At 38.6% G+C, this 23,351-nt stretch overlaps 2 protein-coding genes across 4 annotated transcripts; one reads left to right on the forward strand and one right to left on the reverse strand.

The window, feature by feature from the left end:
- Nucleotides 1–1,538: 1,538 nt before the first annotated feature.
- CCNT1 (cyclin T1) lies at nucleotides 1,539–20,704 on the reverse strand. 3 transcript variants are annotated; one of them, XM_026683849.2, is made up of 10 exons: nucleotides 20,599–20,704; nucleotides 14,295–14,677; nucleotides 13,310–13,391; nucleotides 12,409–12,537; nucleotides 11,606–11,666; nucleotides 10,413–10,475; nucleotides 9,574–9,619; nucleotides 6,471–6,634; nucleotides 6,124–6,194; nucleotides 1,539–4,974 (listed from the first exon to the last, which is right to left on the reverse strand). In XM_026683849.2, exons 2-10 carry the CDS (start codon nucleotides 14,528–14,530, stop codon nucleotides 3,604–3,606), a joined length of 2,223 nt encoding a protein of 740 aa, XP_026539634.1. In that variant the 5' UTR covers nucleotides 14,531–14,677; nucleotides 20,599–20,704; the 3' UTR covers nucleotides 1,539–3,603. The 3 variants fall into 3 exon arrangements, with proteins under 3 accessions (XP_026539634.1, XP_087810130.1, XP_087810131.1); XM_087954004.1 differs by lacking the exon at nucleotides 20,599–20,704 and having other exon boundaries at nucleotides 13,310–13,437; nucleotides 14,212–14,489; XM_087954005.1 differs by lacking the exons at nucleotides 11,606–11,666; nucleotides 20,599–20,704 and having other exon boundaries at nucleotides 14,295–14,545.
- SPMIP11 (sperm microtubule inner protein 11) lies at nucleotides 15,889–21,301 on the forward strand. Its single transcript, XM_026683850.2, has 4 exons — nucleotides 15,889–16,031; nucleotides 17,855–17,995; nucleotides 19,046–19,190; nucleotides 21,109–21,301. The coding sequence occupies exons 1-4, from the start codon at nucleotides 15,947–15,949 to the stop codon at nucleotides 21,155–21,157; spliced, it is 420 nt and encodes a 139-aa protein (XP_026539635.1). The 5' UTR covers nucleotides 15,889–15,946; the 3' UTR covers nucleotides 21,158–21,301.
- Nucleotides 21,302–23,351: the final 2,050 nt, after the last annotated feature.

A 23,351-nucleotide genomic window follows, 5' to 3' on the forward strand; every position in this document is an offset into this window, starting at 1 on the left:
CAGACTATGTCTAGATATTATCCTATCCTTGACATTCCCAACCTGTACAAATCTTGGTATGTCTGTAACTATAAATCATAGTCTGAATTACCACACAGTTCAGAAAGGTTTATGAAAACAATGAATTATGACTATGTGTTTTGCAACTCAGACAGGAGAGCAAAGAACACTAGAAAATAATAAGCAGAATAAATTCAGTTACCTTGAAATCCAAGCTACTATCATTAACGTTTGAAGTTAATGTATGCTATACTGGCTGCTGGCTTTCATGGCTGGTACCTGTTGGGCTTCAGGTTTTAGTGACTATAATATAGAGAAAAGATTTCCTAACATTTCACCAGCAACTGTGGCTGGTGAAAGCACATCTTCAGAGACAAAGTGTTCAGCTATGCAAGCAATGACAAGTCAGAACACTTACTTATAAAGACAAGAGCCCATTCAGTCCTTGTTCTGTTGCCTGCAGTCTGTGCAGCATTTTGCCTTGAAGTTGTAAACAAAGCATCAGGAAGTCACTAAAGCCTGAAGTTTAACACAATTGGATATATGTTTTAAAGGTATGGACATTGCCTGCTGACAGTTCAAGGTAGGTAGAGAGGGACTTAAGTGCTTTGTAAAAGTCATTGTCCAGTCAAATCCCTTAAAAAATATGCAATTTTGGAAACAGCGAGCCAGCATAACCAACATGGGAATTCTAAGAAGGCAGATCAAAACAGACATTGCCAGGCTAGGGACTTTCCTTGCAATCTAGTATGAATTATATGGACTCTGCATTCTATTTTAGGATTAAACAGACTCAATCTTAACAATTGCTCAACTGCACATGCAGAAAGAAGTTGGTACTATTCTCATCATAATCTGCTTTTCCATCCTATTATTTCTATGACTGAGAAAGCTCCCCTGACCTTTTCTTTCTGCATACACATAACTGGTTTTATAATCCATTATAAATTTGCATACTGTATTATTAACTATAAATACTGTAATTGATACATGCAGGTGCGTATCCGTACAATATACAAAACATGGATTACTGAACATGATATTTCAAGCAAGCCTAGAAAATGTCAGCTGATCAAAACAACTTTTTTAAACGTAAGGATCAAGAAATGATTTAGACAATTCAGCATACATTACTCTTATGTAACTGCCACATTCATTTCCATGGGTAACCCAGGAACTTCTAATAAGCAAAGTAAATGAAGGATTATTGTAACCTGCAGCTTTCAATTGACAAATTATGATTCAAAATCTGAAAACATGAACATCTGAGAGTCTACAAAATGAGATGTTTTTTTTATCATGCCAGTTATTTTCCTTTCCTACTTGCTTCTTTGCTTTTTTTTTTGTTCATATCCATTGTGATTTGTTTTTAAATTGTAATTGCTATTGCTTACCTTTACATCTCAGTGTAAATAAAGAACAGGAAATAAACAATGAAGATTTATAGATTCAGAATACTGCTGTTACTGTCCCAAATATTTTGTGTACACTTTTCCTCATACATTCAAATATTAGCAAGAAATTTCACAAGGAATAAATTAAATGCAGAGACAGTACATTTATTGAAACATGGAATAGTAGTAAAATGAGCCAGGAATTAGAAACAGTTTCTGAAACATTACACAAAACTAGGCCAAAGTTTGCATCAATAGCGAGACACCATTGGTTCAGAAACCCAAAGATGGTGGGAAAATAATTATTCCAAATTCAGAGAAAATACTTCGGCAAAACAAGCAGATGAGTGTCTTATTTTAAACATGATGCATCATCTGAAATCAGCAGCAATGAACTTCACTCACATGACATCAGAGGCCACAACTCGTAGTCACTACTGAACATACTGGATTGGGCCTCTATTGATATATACTAGGGTAATCCATTTTGGATAACAAATCCTTTTTAGATCACAGAGTCCCTCATATTTCAATTTGGAATTCACTTCACAACAGTAGGAATATCCTGAAATGACTTGTGGAACATGGGGACTATATTAAAAGACAAAAAAGAAAGTCGAGATTGAAGACACTCACTCCAAATACTTTGTCCAAATGCTGGATTACAAACCAAGGCAGGTTTCATAGAATTAAAATATTGTTATGATCTACAGAAACATAATATACATCCATGTTTAAAAGCTAGCCCCATTTTTAGCATACCAGTAGTATGCTACAAGTTCAGAATGTTACATCAACATTCAAACCAATTCAGGGCACCCTCAAACTGGCTATGTTTGTATTGCATTGACATCTTTATATTCACAAGTCTTCATCCTACTTTTATTCAATTTTTCTCCCTCTTAGAGACATAAAAATTTGACCTTCTAGATATTGGCAAGCTGTAATTTCCAGGAGCCTGTACTATCATTTAAAACTGTGAGGGATACTGAAAAATATAACTGAATATTTGAAGGCCACAGGTTTGCAATCTTTGCTGTTCTCCAAATTTGCCTGATTCATTTGTGGTCATCCTTACATCTTTTTTCTTTTTGGACAAAATGTGAAAATCTCATATTCCATAATGTATTTAAGGTATAATATAAAGCATTCCAGAATCACGATTACTGCTCCAATCCATAGGCTGTCAGCCTCTTCTAGTTCTTCCTCCTCTGAAAGACACATTTTCCCAAACTATACTAATGCAGCATTTTTTTTGAAGGCACTCTCAAGAGTTCATGCACTAGCATGCAGTGCTGCCCACCACGGAAATACAGTCCTGTGAGATTTTTTAATGGTTAAGTCGTGTTAGCTATTTGTCTTCCGGTGAGACAAAGACTGAGACAAAGACTAAAATGACAAACATAGTAACGACACTCCTAAAGAAGCAGTGTGGTCAAGAAGGAAGTGAACTTATAAAACCTCACTCCTAAATTATTCTTGATCAGCAGGAAGGACCAAAAAAGTTAGAAAGTTAACTAACATTTCTGATTCCACCATTCTTTGGAAATTTAGGTTTGTATCTGTCTCCACTTACTTACTGATGAAGAATCACAGATCTAAGTAAGGAGAAACTGGAAAACTCTGCTTCACCACTTCCATTTTCTACTTTTATTCAGTACATGTGTCTCTCACACCTTTCTCCCTATTCTTCCTTTCCAACTTTCACTGCCTTTGTTCAGGCAGAGGCAACTTCCATTGGGACAAGACACATTAACCACTGCAAGTAGACAGAACTCATGCCCTTCTCCATTTCGATTTCTGCTATAGCTCCTTCCTTTATCCACATTAAAAAAATAAAATCAACACTAAACACATAACTTATTTTAAATTATTTTTAAAAGTCCTCTTTTTTTTAAGAAAAGGAGAAAAGACTGTCAATTTAAATAGTCCTGCGCCGTTTCCTATTGGGTTGATAACGTTCAAGCCCACCCTCAACCTTTGAAGTTGACAGCTGGTCTTATTAATTTCACCACCCAGAAGAACTGAAAGGAGGGGTGAGTGGGGATGCACACGGAGAAAGAAAAGCGTATCTTTTCACAGTTTCAAGGACTCTATGTTCTCCTACTAATAATAAAAAAATGTTTTCTCTTAGAAAGGGGACAGGGCATTCACAAGGCAGTGATTACTATGAGCATTTTTTTTTGTAGAACCTCAGTAGTTAAAACTATCACTTTGGGAGTGGTGGTAAAGGAGGGGGAGGTTCTGATGGGAGTGGGGGTGGTCGTGGCTTATCAACACTTGTGGCAGCCCTGGGGTTCAAGTATTCGCCATAATGATGTACAAAGTCAAAATTGGATGACTGGGTGGGTTGCATGCCTTGTGCACTGAGCAGGGAGTGGAGCATGTTCACTGTGTCCTGATAGTCAATGGATTGGTTCATATTATGTCCATTGGCCCCAGCAGTGCTCTTGTCCAATTTTCCATGAGCCCCTCTGGCTTTGTTAGCCTGAGCAAAAGATAGACCAGCTGCTTCCAAGCTGTGGCCAGAATGCTGAGGGAACGAGAATGGCACAGTGGGCCCCTTGGAACTCTTACTGATTTTGGGCTGATGTTCGTGGACTGTAACTGAGGTCTCCTCAGAAAGTGGTCTCTTACGGGAGGAACAATTTGGGACAAAACCCTTGTGTGACACAATGCCAGTTGGGTTAACATGCTTGGGATCCCCTGGACGTTTGGTGTTGACAACAGGTTGCCCGTGTGAATGTTTGTGAGAATGATGGTTATGATGGTGATGGTGGTTAGAAGAATGGATCTTATGCTTTTCCTTGTGCTCTCCCCTGCTCTTGACACTGTTTTCATCAGACAGGTTGTGTCGTTCCATGGGAGGTGGCACTTTAATGCGCACTTTTATATCATCTGGTTTGGAAGAAGCAACAGGCTTGTCTCCTGGGGCAGGCAACCGTACTTTAAGTGTAGATGAGGGTTTATCAGCTTTTTCAGTAGCAGGCCGTTCAGAACCATCAGAATTGTTGCCTAGAGGGATTTTCAGGATAATTGGAGAGGAGTTATTCTCCTGCTGAACATCCCGTTCACGTTGCTGCTGTACAAGCAAGTTCTGGGCAGCATAAGCATATTGAGAACGCACATTTGCCTCCATGTTCTCTAGCTGCCGTTTCTGTGCAGCCAACTCCTCAGCATGTTTGGCACGGTATTCCTTCAATGATACTTTTGCTAGTGGTGCACCCTTGATGTTTTGCTTGACAAAAGAGCCACCACTACTGCTATCATGATGTAGATGATCAGGATTGGCAGAAATTTCGTTAGGCAATCTATGGCTGACCTCTTGTTTATGTGGAGGGTGCTGAGACATCCAGCTGTCTGTTGAAATATCTGTACTGCCTCGTTCCCCTGGAGAGTCTCCTTCTGTAGCTGGAAATGAAGCAGTGGCTCCTGTGGTTGACGATGTTGACATGCTCATCAGGCCTGCAATAGTTGTGTCTGATGCACTTCTAGAGATCATGCTGAGGATTGTCTGTTCTGAGAGGCCATCATCCTCACTTTGATCATCCGTCTTCGATTTCCTGGCTGCTTGACAGGCCTAAAATGAAAGCATTCAAAACTGGTATACAAATCTCTTGTAGTCATAGAATATCCCTAGAGAGAAAGGAATACTATATAGGCATGCACTATGCAACTGTCATTTTAGAAAAAAGGCCATTAACAAATAATTTTGTTAATAAATTTAATAAAAGCTATCACATCTACTTTATTAATTCAGAAGGTTGATACTGTACTATCATGTTTGTCCCAAAAGTCTTCCTTCTAAAGTCCTCTATTCCTCATTATTTTGAGTGAAGGTTCCGTGTCTCAAAATCCTTTTTTGATTCTCTGTACTTATAGAATGCATTCCTAGCAGAGACTTACCTGCCATTTATTTAAAATATTTCAGTACGAGGGAAACTTTTATTCTTTAGAGATAATTTAAAATTACTTTGTTTTCATTCTGTGAATGTTCTTATTTGACCTGTTCTGCATGTTTGACTTTATTCTACATTGAGCACTGCTTATATATTTCTAAAACAGGGATTCTCCAATCTATCTGGGGCAACTGGAACATCTGAAATTTTGGAAAACCATTTGTACTGCGGTTTCTACCATACCAAATATTGTGGGCTGTGTGGCCTATCACAAAATATTGGAATCATCCCACATTATCAGCATTATAGATAAATAATTACCTAATAGTAGTTCCTGGATTTTCTTCCTCTTTTTGGCTATTTCCCTGTGTGCTTTTTTATTTTGTTTTGTTTTGTTCCCACAGCTCTCCAAAAAATTTATTGCTCCCCTGCTCCATTTTTAGAAGATGAAGATCCTTTCCTTTTGGGGTGGAGGATATCCACTGCACATCCTTGGGTGGCAACTAGCCATCAAAGGTATTTTTTCCTCTTACACTGATTCTGAGCTCATGTGGAACCCAGATATTTTGTAATGAAATACGACAGCTGATTTCTGAAAGCCAGAGCTCTACTTGAAATAATCCCAGACAATGCAGTGAATTTTTAAATTTGTATTGGAAATTGATGGGTGCCTCAAGATGCACATGAATGTATAACTGGGTTAACCCCAATTATAAAGCTATAAACATAAAAGAGGCAGAGGTCTCTTGGCTGTATCTTAGTATTCCAAGCAATAGTCTTCCTTCAACATTTTTATCAAAGAGAAGTACAAAGCTGGCAAAGCATCTTACCCGCCAATTCCTGATTCGTTTCAGCCGATTAGGTGTTTTTTCAAGGATTTGAAGGAATTCATGAGTTAATTCTGTAACACAAACACAAGAATAAAGCTAGTAAGCAGCATAGTACTACAGCACAAATTCTACAGGAGCATATTTTAATGTCCATCCTAGTCAGCAAAAAAATAAAATAAAAAATAGAGCAGTCCAAAGCCTAATAGTACGGGTTCAGTTTACAAAATTCATCCCACTTCTTTACTGTCATGCTGGAAACCTTGATACAGAAATCAGAAATAAAACATTAAGTTAATGGAGTACCTCTTATGGGGCATAGAATGTATTTGACCTTGCTCCGAACTTACCATCCAAGAGTTCCAGAGTTACAGTGGCATCAACGTACTCCCACCAGTGCTTCCCGTCCGTAGAGACTGGGATCTCCCAGTTGGACCACTTACAGGCCAAGTGGATGCAGACGCAGGCCACAACGGGAGGGGTGTACTGCAGGCTGAAGGTTGTTAGGTGAAGGCTGACATCACCAGCAGGGGGAGAGAAACAGAAAGCTGTAAGCTCCCAAGCTTCAACAGCAGCTGCACATACAACCGCCCGCTGGACAGACACTGCAGGAATTAGGCATCCCTCAGCTTTAAAAAATGCTATTATCCTGCAAGGTCAAGCTTGCCTTGCACAATAATTCTACTTCAGCCTTTTCCCACAAGGTTTTCCAAGAGCTTCTGTCAGCCTGGAGCTCCAGGACACCCACATGATATTCATGGAAGGCAAAGAAATGAACTCCAAACAAAGTTACAAATTGCATTGTACAACAGCACTTGGACATAATCCTAGAAAAAAATCTGAACAATTTGCTCCTTGCAACAAATCCATCTTTTAGTAGATCACCGACAGCAGTAAATTTTGAATCAGGCCATGAAGTACAGCTGATGTTAAATCCAACTCAAGCCTTAAATCAACTAAAAGAGCTGTTTGTGTATTTCCATTAGTTCCTATTCTAACAAGATTCAAACAATTAAAGAAGGCTGCCCAACAGCCTACAAGGAACTGGACCCAGAAATATCATGAGGCAAAATATGCTGGCAGGAGATGGCAATGTTTACACGGCATTTATAATTCATAAAATCCTTCAGGAAATCAATAACAGTGCATGGCCCAAATGTGCAAATGTTGAGTACTGGACAAAAAGAAGTCCCTTGAAAAATATGTAAATTACAGACCAGTATCTACTCATACCACTTGATACGATGAAAAAAACGGATAGAGAAAGGGCAACAGCCACCATGAAATGCAATTTACAAGCAGACTGGGATGGAGTATACAAGCTCTAAAGTCTTATCCATACCGATAGCCCAAATCCTTCTTCCTACAAAAACCAACTTTCTAGCACTACTGGCTAGTCATCATATTGCACATCTTGGATATTATGCATCCAACAGATCTACACTTTACATCGTTGTGCATTATTACTCTGTTCTATGCAACAATATATTAACTGTTAGGCAGCAAGCAAGAGAACTTAAGTCCTTTCAATTTATTACAGGAAAGATAATGAACTTCTTTGGCTTCTTGCATTTCATGAGCCACTGCACGTTAACAGTTTTCTCTTTAACTTATTTTTTTAAATAAATAATGAGATCCTTAGTTTCTTTTAACCCTCTGTGTAGTATAATTAAAAATACTTTAGGTTTGTTCACTTCTTAGCCAGAGCCAGTGTTTAGGCACTTCTTTACAAATATGCATAAAATACAGCTAGTAATCCTAAATTCAACAGTAGCTGATCGAACATTCTTAGATGTTGGGATATAAATATCCCAAACAGTAATTAAACATAAATACTCAAAAGGTTTAGAAAACATAAGGTCAGAAAAAAGTATCTTAAGGTAACAATTTGTTATTAAAACATTCTGGATGGTTCTTTCAAAAATAGCTTTACTTTTCTTTTCAATTTTAAGCCTCATCATCCTCTAATTCAGTGGTCCTCAACCTTTTGGGCATCAGGAACCGGTTCCATGGAACAAGTTTTTTCCATGGACTGTAAGGGGTGTGGTTTCATGTGCTGCCTGCATCCCGCAGATGGGGCTTTGTACAGTCCAGTTTCTGCCATGCTGTGGACCGATGCCAGTCCACGGACTGGGGGTTGGAAATCCCTGCTCTAACTTTTAAGTGTAATTATTTAATCCAAGTATGCCCATGCAAACACACCAGCCACAAATATGTACTTACAGCTATATCTTGAGCAAAGACTAGAGCAACCCACCCAAGTTACAACAGATGAATGCTGGTTATAACCTAAGTTCAAAAGTTCCAAACATCTTAATACCCTCATGGTCACATGATCACAATCTGGATGCTTGACAACTTGTTCAAACATATAGCCAAGTACCCTATGATTACAATTTGTAACCTTTTCTGCTGGCTTCCCTAGAAAGCCACTGGGGAAGCCAGCAGGGAAGGTCAAAGTCCCTCCACACTCACACAACTTCTCCTACCTTCCCTGACCCATGCCTTTCATGCAGCTGCTCACATCCCGGCCATATGGCACTATTCACTCCCTTACTCCTTTCCTCCACCTGGCAGCAGCTACTTAGCTGCCTGATGGCCTAGGATTGCAACTTCCAGCTGGTGTCCCCGTTGACTTGGTTGTATGAAGCCAATTGTATAAAGAATTTGCTTCACCTAACCATGGGATTGAGTTAACAATGGTAACCAGGAATGCAATTTATGACTGCATTACTTAGCAATGGAAATTTCAACCCTAATTGCCATTATAAGTCAAGAACTAAACTTTATTAATATGTGCCATAGGAAATAGGCTACCATTTCTGAATCTGCAAAAAACACTGAGTGTTTTTTTCTTTAAAAAGAAATCAGAATCTGCACTAGCCTAATCAAGATCAAACCCATTTTGTATTTGATTTTTTTGGCTTCACTGTCATTTTTTAATTCTGAAGACTAAAAGAATGTGAGATCTAATATTTTTCCACAGGATTGAATGATATAGAAAACCATGGCTGGTGTAAATAAATAAGCATCAATTTAGATGCCTAGATCTATAGTCTGTATTTCCATAGCAAAGCATGCTTAATTAAATCATAATATAGTGTGCAAACCAGGTAATTAATTCATTAACTTGTAGCTTAAAATCTCATTTACAAAAAATAGGATTTCTTTTAGGCAGCCAGGACAGATTTTTTAAAATGTCTTTATTTCTCACCATTATAGTACAATAAAGAGAATTGGTCATAGATGGACTAGCAATACGTGTGCTCATTTATAAGGATATTTTGTATATTCCTGTTCTGAAATTCAAGCTAAAAGAAACCTTAAAGAAATCTACTGTTCTGATGTCAAAGAATGCACTCTAAATGTGGCACATTTTTTCAATTATTCTTTTTTGCAATAATTTATCAAAAAAACATTTCCAAATAAAACAAATATATTCTCAACATCTACCTGTTGGTAGCCATGAAGTAGGAAGTTTGTGCTAGATCCTTGCTGGCTGAAAGAGAAAAGTCACAAGTTAAATTTGCCAATACTTTAGGTGTACCACATTATGGATTTCCTCTAATTCTATATGTCAAGACTGGGGAACTTTTTGTGGGAACCCTGGGCTTATTGGTTAAGGCTAGGGGAATGATTACAGTGAGCAAAATCCTGTCATGTGAGGATAGGAAAAAGATTTCCAGCTTTTTTCTGGCCTTGGGTAAGGAGTCATATTGGACTTCTCAAAATATTATTTGGACATAGAAATGGTAGTTTCTCAAAAGGACAGAAAATACATTCTTTGCCATTCTAGTCAGAGGAAGCTGTGAGCACAAAATATGGTGTAGTCTTTAAGATGCATATTAAGTATTATAGCCGTACAAAGCATTCAAAAGGATGTTTCTAAAGAGCATAGCCCGCTGCAAAGCATTAAAACTGCTAGATTGTCTCCTTATAAATGTGCAAATATAGGCAACCCTCTCACTGAATTACCAGTAAAAGAAAACACCTGTGCATGCCCATAAATGAAAAGACAATTGCAAAGCATTCCATATAGAATGCTGTGCACAGCTTGAGTGTATACATTTCTGCTATTAAGGCTGGTATTGGTATTTTCATTTTGAACCCTTTGATCCTCTAGACATGCAAAAGGCATATATTTAGTACAGTAACAGCCTCTTCTTTTTCCTTTTTAACATGACATTCTTTACCAAGGAAATGTATTCCTGGAAATAATTTCTGAGCTAGAAAACAACTATTTTTGCATGTAAGTCGTCTGAGCAACAATCGCAGTCATGTTTGGAACCTACCTCGAACAAGCTGTGTGCACTTCACCACATGAGTGTGAGGATGATCTATGGTGATTTCAAATCCTAGAAGAAAAAAGGAAATGTTTAGAATGTAGATATAATTTGTTTGTAATTCTACATACCATGCATGTCTCTGATCCTGGGAGGCAAAGCAGATTGTTCCTCCAGTCAATTAATACAGCTCTGTGCTCAGATGCAAATAGGACATCTCCTGGGTTCAAATACATCAATTATCTTGCACAAGAATGCAACAGATATTGCAAGTTTCTGAAATATTAAATTTCTTGGTAAAAATGCTGACACATTCAAGTACTCTAAAATTGATTCTGAATTAGATAATAAAATCTTAACTACTTGTTTTTCTGTTCACTTTAATGACCCAAGCAAGTGCTTTAGCCTTAGAATAGTTTTAATTAATTTTAAGTTTGTTCTGATAACATTTTTATTCTCATTAAAAGAAAATATATGAAGAAACTAATATTCTTTATTCCTGCAAATTAACAGGATACAAGTTTATAGATTATGTCCATACTGGCCATCACAATTGTTAAGCATTTATGACAAATTATCTTTAACCCATTTCATGCATTACAATGTTTCACAGCAAGGATTAACATGCTTTACACACTATATATTGAAGCCAAAATGTCTTGCTCAACAGTAATAGAAATGCATTTTGCATATAATAGTAAACAGTAGGAACACATGTATAACATTTATAATGGCAAGCCTATCAACTATCAAAGTGCAAAAAATACCATTTTAATTGCTAAAAACCTTTCAAATGAAGAATTACATTTAAGATGCAGCAAAAGTTTAACATTAATAATGTACAGTAATTTATCAGGATATTAATTTCCTATCCTGGATTATCAAACTGATATAATAATACAGTTGAAACATTAGACTGACAAGCTGCTAAGACTTCAATCCAGAGTACAATGCCTGGAACCTAAAGGATATAAATCCTGTTAAAAAGAAAATCCTGTTTGCACATTCATAGTTGTATGAAAATATTCATTCAAAACATAAACAAGTCATAAACTGGCCATTATGACAAGGACTGTCGCTTGGACTGATGGCTTCCCATATTGGTCAGCTGTGAAGAAGACTGGGGTTGGGTTAGACTCTCCATTCTGCGGAGCATTCCTGGGTCAGATTCATGAAGCAGCCCGTCCGCTTGGAAAACTTACCCAGGGTCTGCAGTATTATGCTCTCTAGAATGACCAGGTCTTGGGCTTGTTGCAGGTAACCCTGGGGTTGAGAGGACAGGCAGGTTACTTGTGATGAGGCACTCTGTATTAAGCCTGCATATTTCTAACACTCTCTTGAGGAGGCAAAAACATCAAGAGGGAATCTTTATTATATTTGTGCTGGAGAAAGTGGGCATAAATGTCCCATTTCCAGAGGAAAGAGCACCAAATGCACACATAAGAAAAGTTGCTGATTGCATACTTCTACTGTTGAAATTGTCCTGTGACACAAGTTCAACATTGCCATTTTGTTCCAATTTAGCTTTAAAATAAAGCTTCCCCCTTGTTGGCAAGGTTAGATGTGCTGGTCCTGTGAGGAAGGGCTGTGGTAAGAACTGAAACAATGTGCTTAATAATCTTTTTATTTGAACAGTAAAAACAACTGAATTTCACAAATCAACTTCTATATTGCTATAAGTGTGTGATCCTGGCAGGCAACATCCATTCCTCAATGCAAGCTGTGCTACAACCAAGCTTTCATCAACATACTGGCCAGAACACACAGGACAGACAACAATTTGGCTTATAAAACCAAGAGCTTTCTGTACTATGTACCAAGAGCAGTAACTCTTTATCTGTATTCAACTGTTAAATACTCTTATTCTGGAAATTATTCAATTGTATTTCAAGGTGGCTGTAGCACTCTCAGTAAAATGAAGCATGGTGGATTTGCACTGCCAGGATGTGTTCTTTTTCTGATTTATTGTGTACAGTATATCTTTCACAGAAATTTAACTACTTACCTCACTCCGTGTATCAGGAGCAGCTTCCAGAGGGTGCAGACAGGCATGAGTAACCTTGATGACATGTTCCAATTTTCGAGGCTGCTCCTCCACCTTGGCTGCCAGGAAAAGGGCAGCTGGTGCCACAGCCTTTATAGAGAAGAAATGTATTAAATATATTATCTCTTAAATAGTAAAATCACAATACTCTCAAATGTGCAAAAGAAAAGAAATATACATGTTAGAACCAAAACTGTCTGCAAACAGTTGAAGCAGGAATGTTTCTTCACTCTGAATTTAAATTAGCACCTTTTTGGTCTGCAAACTTTTTTTCTCCTTAGACAAGTTACAAAAATGCACTGTAATTTTTTGTGAGCATATGTTGATTATTGCATGAGGATCACAAAATAAAATCTTAGTAAAGAAAATAAGATCTTACAAAATAAATCTTAGTAACTTATCTGCACAAATCAAGCTAAAAGTCTGAAGTCCAAATATGTAGGTTTGTTATAAACTGTTTATGGGAAACCATAAACAAATCATTTTCCATTGCAAGGTTGAGAGTTTAAGATATTTCTCTCAGAAAGTAAACTTCCAGGTTGCCAGGCATCTGGTTAACATGTTAGTGTTCTAGCAAGCATTTTATCAATAATGCCTCAAAATTTGCCACATATTGTTTGACGATTGTTGTCTAAAGTAGCAGTTTATAATTGTTTCCTTGAAAGCTTCTTATAAGCATGTAGATCTAAGCATAAATTTGATGGAACCTGAAGACTTAACTCCACAGTATATTTTCTTCAACTATTAAAGTTCTATTACTTCCATATTATGCACATATTCTTTAATCTATTAGCCAAAAAGAAAATATATAATAAATCCATTCAAAACTCCAGCTGATAAAACAAACTGATGACATACTTACATTTCGATGAAAGTGGGTAAAAGACTGAACCATGTAGAATCGATGCATATAAACAATTGCTGTATTAATAGTCAGTTGAGAACTAGTGGTTCATCATTAAGGAACATGTTAAATAGTGCACTATTCTTCTAAAGAAAAAAAATATGTAAAAGCTAAGTATTAAAAAAAGTTGACTTCCTAAAACTAAGCCAAGAATAGAACTGATATCTAAGTAAAACTATACATGGATTTACACAATTAGAGACTGACTTAAGACCTTACATATTTTAGTCAATCTTACAATTATATATATATATATTATATACAAATACACATGCACACATGTATATATATTGCAAATATTTTCACATTAAGCCTGCTAAATTGCATCTTTAAAGAAGTTGAACTAAGCTTTGTATTAAGGGCTTCAAAATTTATTCAAGCCAAAATGTTAAATACTAATACGGCTGGAAAAAAAATGAGGCTCAAAAGTAAATTAATGCTAACATTTTAATCAAACACACGGGGAAGGATGGTTCACTTTTTCTCCCACCCCCAAACACGATCAAATTTCGAAATTACGTACCATCCAATTAATGCAACACGGCAGACAAATGCCCCTGGCCAAGTAACGTGTTACTAACCGGTCTCTTGTACTTTTGCGAACCAATTAAGATTCCCTTCAGCCTAAATCGTAACAGCATGCCGACATCCAACACATGTGCGTCTAACATTCCCCAACCGCCGAGTAAACCTAATCTGTTTTGGCGGTTCCAAATCAAGGTCCGGCCTAAGGCGTCCCAGCCATTATAAGCACCTTCCCGCCTACAGGAGCGACGACCGTGATATCCTTTTAACACTGCGACACCCCCCGTTCCCCATAAGCCTAAACCTAACAGGCCCCCAAAGTTGTTTACGCGCACCTCCGGCGGGCCTAGTCCTCTTTCCGTAACCCTGCCCCAGCCCAATCCCGGCTTGAGGCGCGGCCTAGTTGCCTAAGGGATACACGTTGAGGCGCTGGCCCATATCCTGAAGCAGGTTAGCTGCTTGCTGCCGGTACGATAACTCCTTGTCCGGGTCGAGTCCTAGCCGCCAGGAAGGACTCCGAGCGAGCTGCTCACGGGTGAAATACCAGCGTCTTCCACCTCCCGCAGCCGCCGCGCTAGACACCGCCATGATGGCCGTCGTCGCCGTCGACAACAGAGCATGCGCCGGAGAAGGCACGCACGCGACGGCCAGCATTCACGTGATCGCGTCGAAATCCGCCGCCGCGCGCGCACTTCCTCCCCAGCTTGTAGCGGGGGGCGGAAGCTGCCTAGAGAGTTTCCGGTTTTGGCTTGTCCGCTTCATTTGTAGGTGATCAGTGTTTTTTGCCCGTTGTTTTGGGTCCTGCAAGTACGGAAGAAGGAGAGAGAGGGAAAAAAAACAAAACTAAAGACTTCGTGGTTACAATATTCATCTAGATTTTTTTCCCTGGCTCCAATTTCCTTATTCTCTATGCTTTGCTTGACATCCAGCCCCGTTAACGTTTTTTGAGGGGATGAATAGAATAGAATAGAATATTGGAATGAAGAATAGAATAGAATAGAATACTTTAATGGCCAAGTGTGATTGGACACACAAGGAATTTGTCTTGGTGTAAATGCTCTCTATACATAAAAGAAAAGATACATTCGTTAAGAATCAAGAATCATCAGGCACAACACTTAATGATAGTCATAGGGTACAATCAGCAATCAAATCATACTAGGAAACAGTCAATATAAATAGTAAGGATACAAGCAACAAAGTTACAGTCAGTCACTAGTGGGAGGGGATGGGTGATAAGGAGTGATGAGAAGATTAACAGTAATAGTGCAGACTTTGTAATAGTTGAACAGGGTTGAGGGAATTATTTGTTTAGCAGAGTGATGGCTTTCGGAAAAAATGAGAGCTCGCTGATTATTTTGTAACCTTTTGGTTCTTAAAAAGGTTTTTTAAAACTCAATGGACATAAAGACCCTGATTTCCAATAAAATTTGCCAGCAGATATTGGTGTGATAGAATCAGAAGATGGCTGCATGCAGCCGAGTCCTAGATCTGAGCTGGTTTTGGCAAATCTGATTAGATTTGGTAGGATTGCTCCAGAAACACCTGAACAAGTTGATTGGATTCAGCTTTCAGGCTATTGCGTATTTAATACAGTCAAATAAATTTGATTCCCTTGACAATGAAACATTATGACACTAGTTGCTACTGTCTTTTTCCAAGATGCTTTGTCTTGCCTGCATGATTAGAATTTCCTGGTAATCTTTCTTCTGGTGACTGACCGGGTCCAAACTTGCTTAACTTTCTGGGGTCAGCCAAGGTCGGTTAGGTGTTCCCAACTGGCAAGCAAAACAAATGTGATCAACCTTAGCTGGGAGCATTTTTGTTCATCCTTTGATGTTGTATGCAAATAAGTGCAAGTTGATGACATAACAATGGGGAATGGGGTTCCAAAATACATAATCTTTTCAACTATTGCCTTAAGACATCACAAACTGCTTTCTTAGCTAATATACTAAGTTCAGCAGTATATCACCATGGTAACAAAGCAAACACGGTTCAGAAACCAGGAAATGGAATATTGCAGTTGGATACAGTTGAACCTAAGTACTCAAACATAAAGCTCAGGTAATGGCTTTCTTCGGATTAACTTTTCTAGGTCTTCAGGATCCCTTTCGTGATAAAAAAATATCATTACCAAAATATGAAATGCCAGGTAAGGACATTATCTAAATAAAGTTAGAAAGTTTGATTTTTTTGTTTCTTGGGATTTATTAAGAGTTGTTCTGCATGTATATTTATGCACACTTCAAAAATTTCAAAATTTAAAACAAAAACCATAACAAACCAGAGTTGTTGCTATTAGTAGGGAATCAATATTGTTAAAATGAGATACTCACCAACATAAACCTTACATTTGGAGCATAAGCATTGAGTATGCAATAATTTGCATCTCCATGACATGTTTTAAAAGGTGGGATTTCAGCAAAGAGAATATCAATCCAATTATATTGGTAAAATTGTTATTCCTAGGCCCAAGGAATAACAATTTTGAAATTCTAATATGTAATGCTACATGTACACACACACACTTATACATACACTGGTGCACTGAAATATTTTTAGTGAACGGGAAAGTGGATGAGTTTCAGTCTTCAACACAAATCTCAGTTTTTCATTGTGAATATGTTGCTATCATACATACCGTGTTTTCCTGAAAATAAGACCTGGTCTTAGTTTCTTTTGGGCCCCAAAACAAGCACCAGGTCTTATTTTGGGGGGATGTCTTACCTGCTTACCTTAAGACAGCTGCAGCCCAGGGCTCTCACACCCCAACATCTGTCGCACCACGGCCTGACTTCTGTGACTGCTTGCGGACAGATGCCAAATGGCTCATTGTGCCGGTGCTGCCTCTTGTGGCAGGAGGCCAGCACTAGTGCGATGCAGTACATAGTGTCCTGCCACAACTGGCAACACCGGCGCAATGTGCCGTGCTACCTCCTGCAGCAAGCAGCAGCACCAGCACAATGCGCTGCATGGCATCCGGCTGTGAGCAGCCATGACAGCTGTTGAGCAGCAGCATGACAGCTGTTGGGGTGTGGGAGGCTTGGCTGTAGCAGTCCTAAAGTAAGTGGGTGCGGGGCTTGTGGGGCAGCTCTACCTACTCACCTCCCCAGCTTAATTTTTACACATGCACCTTGCGCTACCTTGTACAACCAGATGGTGGGACGGAGTGGGCGGGATCTCAACTAGGGCTTATTTTGGGGGTAAACCTATATTAGGCACGTGTAAAAATCAAGCTAGGCCTTATTTTCAGGATAAGTCTTATTTTTGAGGAAACACTGTATAGCTACCTTCCACATTTGGACTGGTGCAACAATCAAGGATATATATATATACATTACCTCAGAAAAAGTTGTGAAATTTTAGATTATGGGTCTGCCAGATAAGCGGCTTTGTTCAATGAAAATGATATTGTATAGACCAGCTTATCTATAGTGGATCCTGTTAATTAACCACCAATTTGAGTTAATATTTCACGCACATGTGGAACAACATGACTAAATGTAATTACAGATTTTAACCAGTATTTCTCCTCAACCCATGAGTTTGCCTCAAGATTACAGGTACACACAGGCAATTTTTCGGGTATATTTTCTGCTACTGCAATCTGATGTATTGCATCCAGACATCTGAAGAGCAAATATCTATACTAGGCTTAATTTCAGACAAATATGTCTTTCTGTTAAAATTTATGCATTCCAAAAACTTACTGCTATAATGATGCTGTAATCTTTGTTTTATAATTAACATTTTAAAATGCCTTTAAACAGTAATCAGAGTAATGATATAAACAGGTTTTCCAGGCTGTCTCTTATTAATCATTCTTTAAGAAATGGAATTATATACTGCACCTTCAACACTGTTAAGTATTATGAATAGTTCAGTATTATGAATTTTTTTGAGTGTAACTTGCTCTGAATCTTGTCCGAGAATTGCTTTCTTCTGGAGTGACATTTTTTTTCTGTCCATCTCCAGTGGGAACAATCCCTCCCAAATTGGAACTTTTCTACCCAAAGCTCCCACCCATAGGACAATTTGGATATGGTGATGACACTGAACACCAGGGCAGCCATGAGAAATATCAAGAGGCTATCAGACGGAAACGGCTCAAGAAATGTAGGTGAAGAAGCACCAAGAGTCAGGTTTAAATCGAAGTTTCAATAAATGCAGAAATACTCACAGCAGGAATAGAGGAACCTATGATTCACTAGAAGTTTAATCACAACTGGCATCATTTGTGATCGTGCAGCATATTGGCCATGGGTGAAAAAACCCCATAATGCCTGGAAGGGCTGCTGGGTCTGTGTTCCCCCAGGGAATACATTGCAGAGGGGTAACCGTACTCACAATTTACAATATACTTCAAGTCTTTTGGTTTAAGAGCAACAGCATGGATAGGGAGCACATAGTTCAAGAGCATGCTATGTGGGCTGAACCAGAAGAAAACCTGATGGTCCCTGGGTTTCCTGCAGTGGATGAGGAGAGCAAGTCACAAAAGCCTTGCCTCATAGCTTGGTCCTTCTGTATTCACTGTCAGCTATTTGGGTAGTATGGAAAAGAAGCAAAAACCTTCACTTTGACGTTTGTTTCCAATTAATTGATGATCAAATAATGTAGCAATCAGCTGCAATAGTCTCCTTTGACTTGAGCTCAATTCCTGATGACTTCATGACATATCCATGAAGTTCTCATGACAGAGGAATAAACATTGTTTTACCATTGTCTTCCTCCATACCTCTCCTATTTTCTGGTAGTTTCCTATCCAAATACTAATCAGGCCTGATTATTCTTAGATTCCAAACCAGAAGAGGTCAACCAGGCACTCCCATCTTTTAAAGCTACTCATAGATACTAGGTTGAATACTAATTCTTAGCCAACAGTTTAAAATAAATGAAACCATCATATTAAGTACTAGGAAAGTATTAATGATTCCAGGCTAGGTTTAGCAAGCCTGACAAAATACAGGAAAGAATAGCCCTCAGGTTTCCAGGGAATAATAAAGTTAAATAAGAAATAGCAGGAGGAAGAGGCTTTATTATTATTCAAATAATAAAGTCCTGCTTGGTCAAAGGCAATTTTCTTTAGAGAAAATTAACCTAACCCTTGCCTTCCCTACATATTTTAAGCTTTTTCCAAGCAATTAGAAGATTTACTCTCTTTTCTAGACCCCAATCAAGAATACAGGGTATCACTAACTTGTGGACAAGATATTGGTTGGTGGCAGCCTAAAAATCTATCAATCAAGCCAGAAGATACATTACCTTGGATAAAGGTGACAAGGCATCCACAGGTGCGGAGCCCCATGACCAAGTAAGCATTCAGTGAGCAACAAAGAATTAGTTCTTCCATCTAGTCTAAAATGGATGATCTAACTTCCTTTCCTTTATCTGAAACTGTATCAGTATAATATGTGACTTACAGGTGTAAGAAACTTCATATTTTTAGAGAAATCTAGTTAAGAATCAGGGCCACAGTACTGGTAAACTTAAGTTCATAAATTTAATTCATCAGTGAGCTGACCTGGCAGAGCAGAAGCGGGGGAGGAAGATAGGCAGGGGGGAATATAGCATCTGTACCTTCAAAGAGTCATAAGTAGGTTCTTTGGGGGGCAGGGGGAGTGTCATAACTTCAAATGGTCATAAGCATGGATTACCTCCACACAATTATAGAACTTAAATTGTAGACTAAAATAATTACATCAAAACAGATGGATTCTAGATGTACAATTACCCTAATCTTTCATAAGAAACTGAGAAGACCCATAGTATAATTGGATGGGACTTTGTCCCAAAATTAAGGACTTCCTGTGTTTTTTTTTGCATGAAAGCTGAGAGAATAATATTGCATTCATTCTTTTAAAAGGAAACTAGACTTCTAGCAGACCTAGAACTCTCACAAAATCAACATTGCTTATATACCTACTTAAACTAGTTTAAGATTTACATGAGTATTTGTACATTGATAAACAAAACAGCATGAAATGTACTATATTTTGCTATTGCTTAAGGTGAATGTTGGATGAGATAACATCTCAGCTCCTGCTACCTTAAACCTACATTCTCACAACCTGCTCAATCTGATTACTTAACTAGCCCATTTTCCAGGTTTAGATAAGACACTTAACCATAAACTAATAAAAAGTCCAGATTTGCACACATCAAAAGTGGCCAAGCCCCCTCCCCAGCTCTAGTAAAGGCCAAAATTGACCACATTTAGCTTAATATATTGTATCGTACAATCAATTCATTAGATCTAACTCATCGTGTTGTACGAATACAGCTTAAGGGAGAAGCATAGTACGAACCCCTATAAATATGCCCGATTCTTCTCACAACTAAGAAACTGAAACGTAATCCTTCTCGGGAGCAGCCCAAACCAGCAACAAGTCTGTTTTGTTAAACCGGACCATCAAACAGCGGTCACCGAGTGCACCTTGCGCGGAAGGACCGCCAGGGGGCATAGTAAGGTGCACCCGTATAGTTTGCCAATCTTGATTCCCATCAGGATATACTCGTGCGTGTGTACATAGACATACACGTGCACTTTTCATCGTGCTACGGTGAGATGGAGGCGCACTGCGAAAAGTGGGGGGGGGGGAACGGGACGGGGACGGACATTGTTTTTGAGACCTCATGACTCCCACCTCATCAGCTGTCCTTGCAAGTGGGCAGATATCTTCCTCCGGAGAGGAGGCGGACTGCGGTCTAATATGTCTTACCGTAGCAAATGAACGAGTAGCTGCTGGCACCGGGCTTTAAAAACACCTTCCGCCCCGATCCGACCCCATCGGCTCAGCGAGTCGGAATGAGCCGAGTCGGGCCAGCGGTGGTGGAGTGGAGGGTTAAGGGATCACATGACACCCGGGAGCCCTTAAAGAGGTAGCGCGCCTGCGGGGAAGCTCTTCGCCCTTTGCTGGACTGAGTACGGCGAGGTTGGGGGCTCGGGGGTTTAAAGATTTGGGTCGCTCAGGAGCAAACTCTGTGAAACCGCTTGTCCTCTTTGGATGGGATTGATTTGCGGGGTACAGTCTTCATTAGCCCAAAGATGATTGTCATTGCTTGGTGCTTAGATTTAAAACAGTACGGAGGTATTCTGCAGAACAAATTTTCTTTCCACGGTTATATTTCGTTCTGTTAAACAGGTAGTGCACTTTACTGGTTCTATCTAGAGACTAGGAACAGGAAAGGGAATTAACAATTCCATTTGTTTTTTTTTTTTTTGGTTGTAGGTTTATAGACTACATGGCAGTCACTGATCCTCTCTTCAGCCTGTTCTGAGTCCAGGTTCCTGAAGCCTAAGAAGAAGCAGGAGAGCCCCTTGACCGGGATAATATGTGGAATTGTCGAGTTTGTTCCCTCTCTGTCTCTCCTGCAAGAGGCGGAGACTTTTGTGTGTGTTTGTTTTCAATAAATCCAGAGCAGAACACAATCCAGCCTCGGTCCAGAAGGAGAGTTGCATTAGAAAAACATTTTCATTTACACAGTAGTAGCATGTCACTCATTACAGCAATATTCCTTGCTTATTTATCAAACTTATGCCCCCATTGCAGTCTGATGATTTTCAGTGGTTTACAATGTGTACAATGTGGAATAACACTTAAATATTCATGATGGCTGGGTTAATAGAAAAAAAAAATGGTACAGGGAAAAATGGCATGCCATCTTAACACCCCCCCCCCCCACACACACACACCACACCACTCCCTCTGCTCTGCTTATTTCTGGTTTACTCTGTTGAGCCAACCTGCTGACAGCCAGAGATACTTGCTTCCCCATGACAAGAAAAATAAACCTGGGTATAAAATCATCTTACAAGTTGGCCATCTTTAGAGAGTCAAATTGCAGGCTCACAATTTGTGTCCTTGCCCTTTAATGATTGTGTTTGCACATTCTGCTTGTTAATGGTTAAAAGTCCTTAACTTCAGCTCAGAAGCCCTAACCTGCACCATCGCCTAAAAAAAATAAAGTCTCTCACCTGGCAGAATAGAGGTATTAAGTGGGTCCTACATTCATTGTATTTTAATGAATAGGTAACCATGCTCAAAATTATCAATTCTTACCATAGCCACAGATAATATCATCCAATCCCAAATATTCATTTGAATCAAGCTCAGTTCCTGATGATCAACTCATCCATTTAATTGTCTTGGCAACAATATAGACATTATTTGTCCCCACCTTTCTTTTGGATTATTTTCCAAATCAGCCATATAATATCTTGGTAATCTCCCTTCCACGATTTACAGAGCCAACCCCACAAGTAACTTTTCCAAGATCATCTAAGGCTGAGTAGATCAGGGATTTTCAAATAGTGTTCTATATAAAACTTGATATGGCTTCCATAAGAGATTAAAGGGAGTGAGCTGGAATTCACTTGAATACAACCAAATTTCTATCACTACAAGTTTGCTTCTTGATTAGTGGTTCCAGGATTTACTTACATTTTAATTGACAGCCTGTATTTAATTTAATTTGAAGCCTGTAAAAGTTTAATATCCCACCCCCACCCCCAGCAGATATTGCTACTTAGGCACAGAAAGTACTAATATATTAATGACTTTTCATGTTGTTTTCAATGAAAACAAAGTGTAATTTAGTTTCAGGCATTAAAGAACAAAGGTTAAATTACAGAATGTGAGATAGTGGATTGAAAGATTTTAAAATATAAGCAACATTTCCAAGGATGGGTGTTAGTGAATTTCCATTATAGAAAATGTTAAGAACATACCTAACATCAGTACAATTGAGCGGGTTCAGAAGTATTTCATGAGAAAACTCTTGCACTCTTCTGTACACAATAGAATTCCCTATGCTACTTGGCTTGAAATTTTCAGTTTGGATAACTTAGAACTGCTTCGCTTGCAGTCAGACCTATGTATTGCATACAAAACTATATGTAATGTAAATGACTTTTTTTGTTTTAATGGCAATAATACGTGTGCTAACAACTACTTTAAACTCAATGTAAATCGATCTAAACTTGACTGTAAAAATATAATTTCTATAAGAGTTGTCAAAATCTGTAATGCTCTACCTGATTCAGTTGTTTCAGCTACAAATTTTCAGTTTCAGTCACAAATTGGCTTCCATGGACCTTACACCATACTTAAGTGGTTAGAGGAGGGGGTGTGCTTAAGTGCACTAACATGCCTGTCATCCCTGTTATTGTATTTTCATTCTTTTATTCTTGTTCTCGTTTTTGACAAATTCTAATAAATAAATAAGTTTGTTATCACAATTCTGCGCTCTTGTTGCCAGCCAGTCTTCAATACAGCAATATTATTCACTCATCTCAGCTTTAACACTATAGGCTGAGGACAGGAAATTGTAGAATTTCTCTCATTTTTATTTACTGTGTTTTTCTGTTATTTGCCTATTGGGGTATAGGCTGTACAATCACTAATTCATACATACATCTTTCCCAATTAGAAGATTAGCATAAACTATGTACATTTAATTTCCCACCTGCACT

The sequence above is a fragment of the Notechis scutatus genome, chromosome 2, assembly GCF_049901735.1.
Source record: "Notechis scutatus isolate UNSWTSFEM ecotype Mainland chromosome 2, rNotScu1.2, whole genome shotgun sequence".
NCBI classification, from domain to species: Eukaryota; Metazoa; Chordata; class Lepidosauria; order Squamata; family Elapidae; genus Notechis; species Notechis scutatus.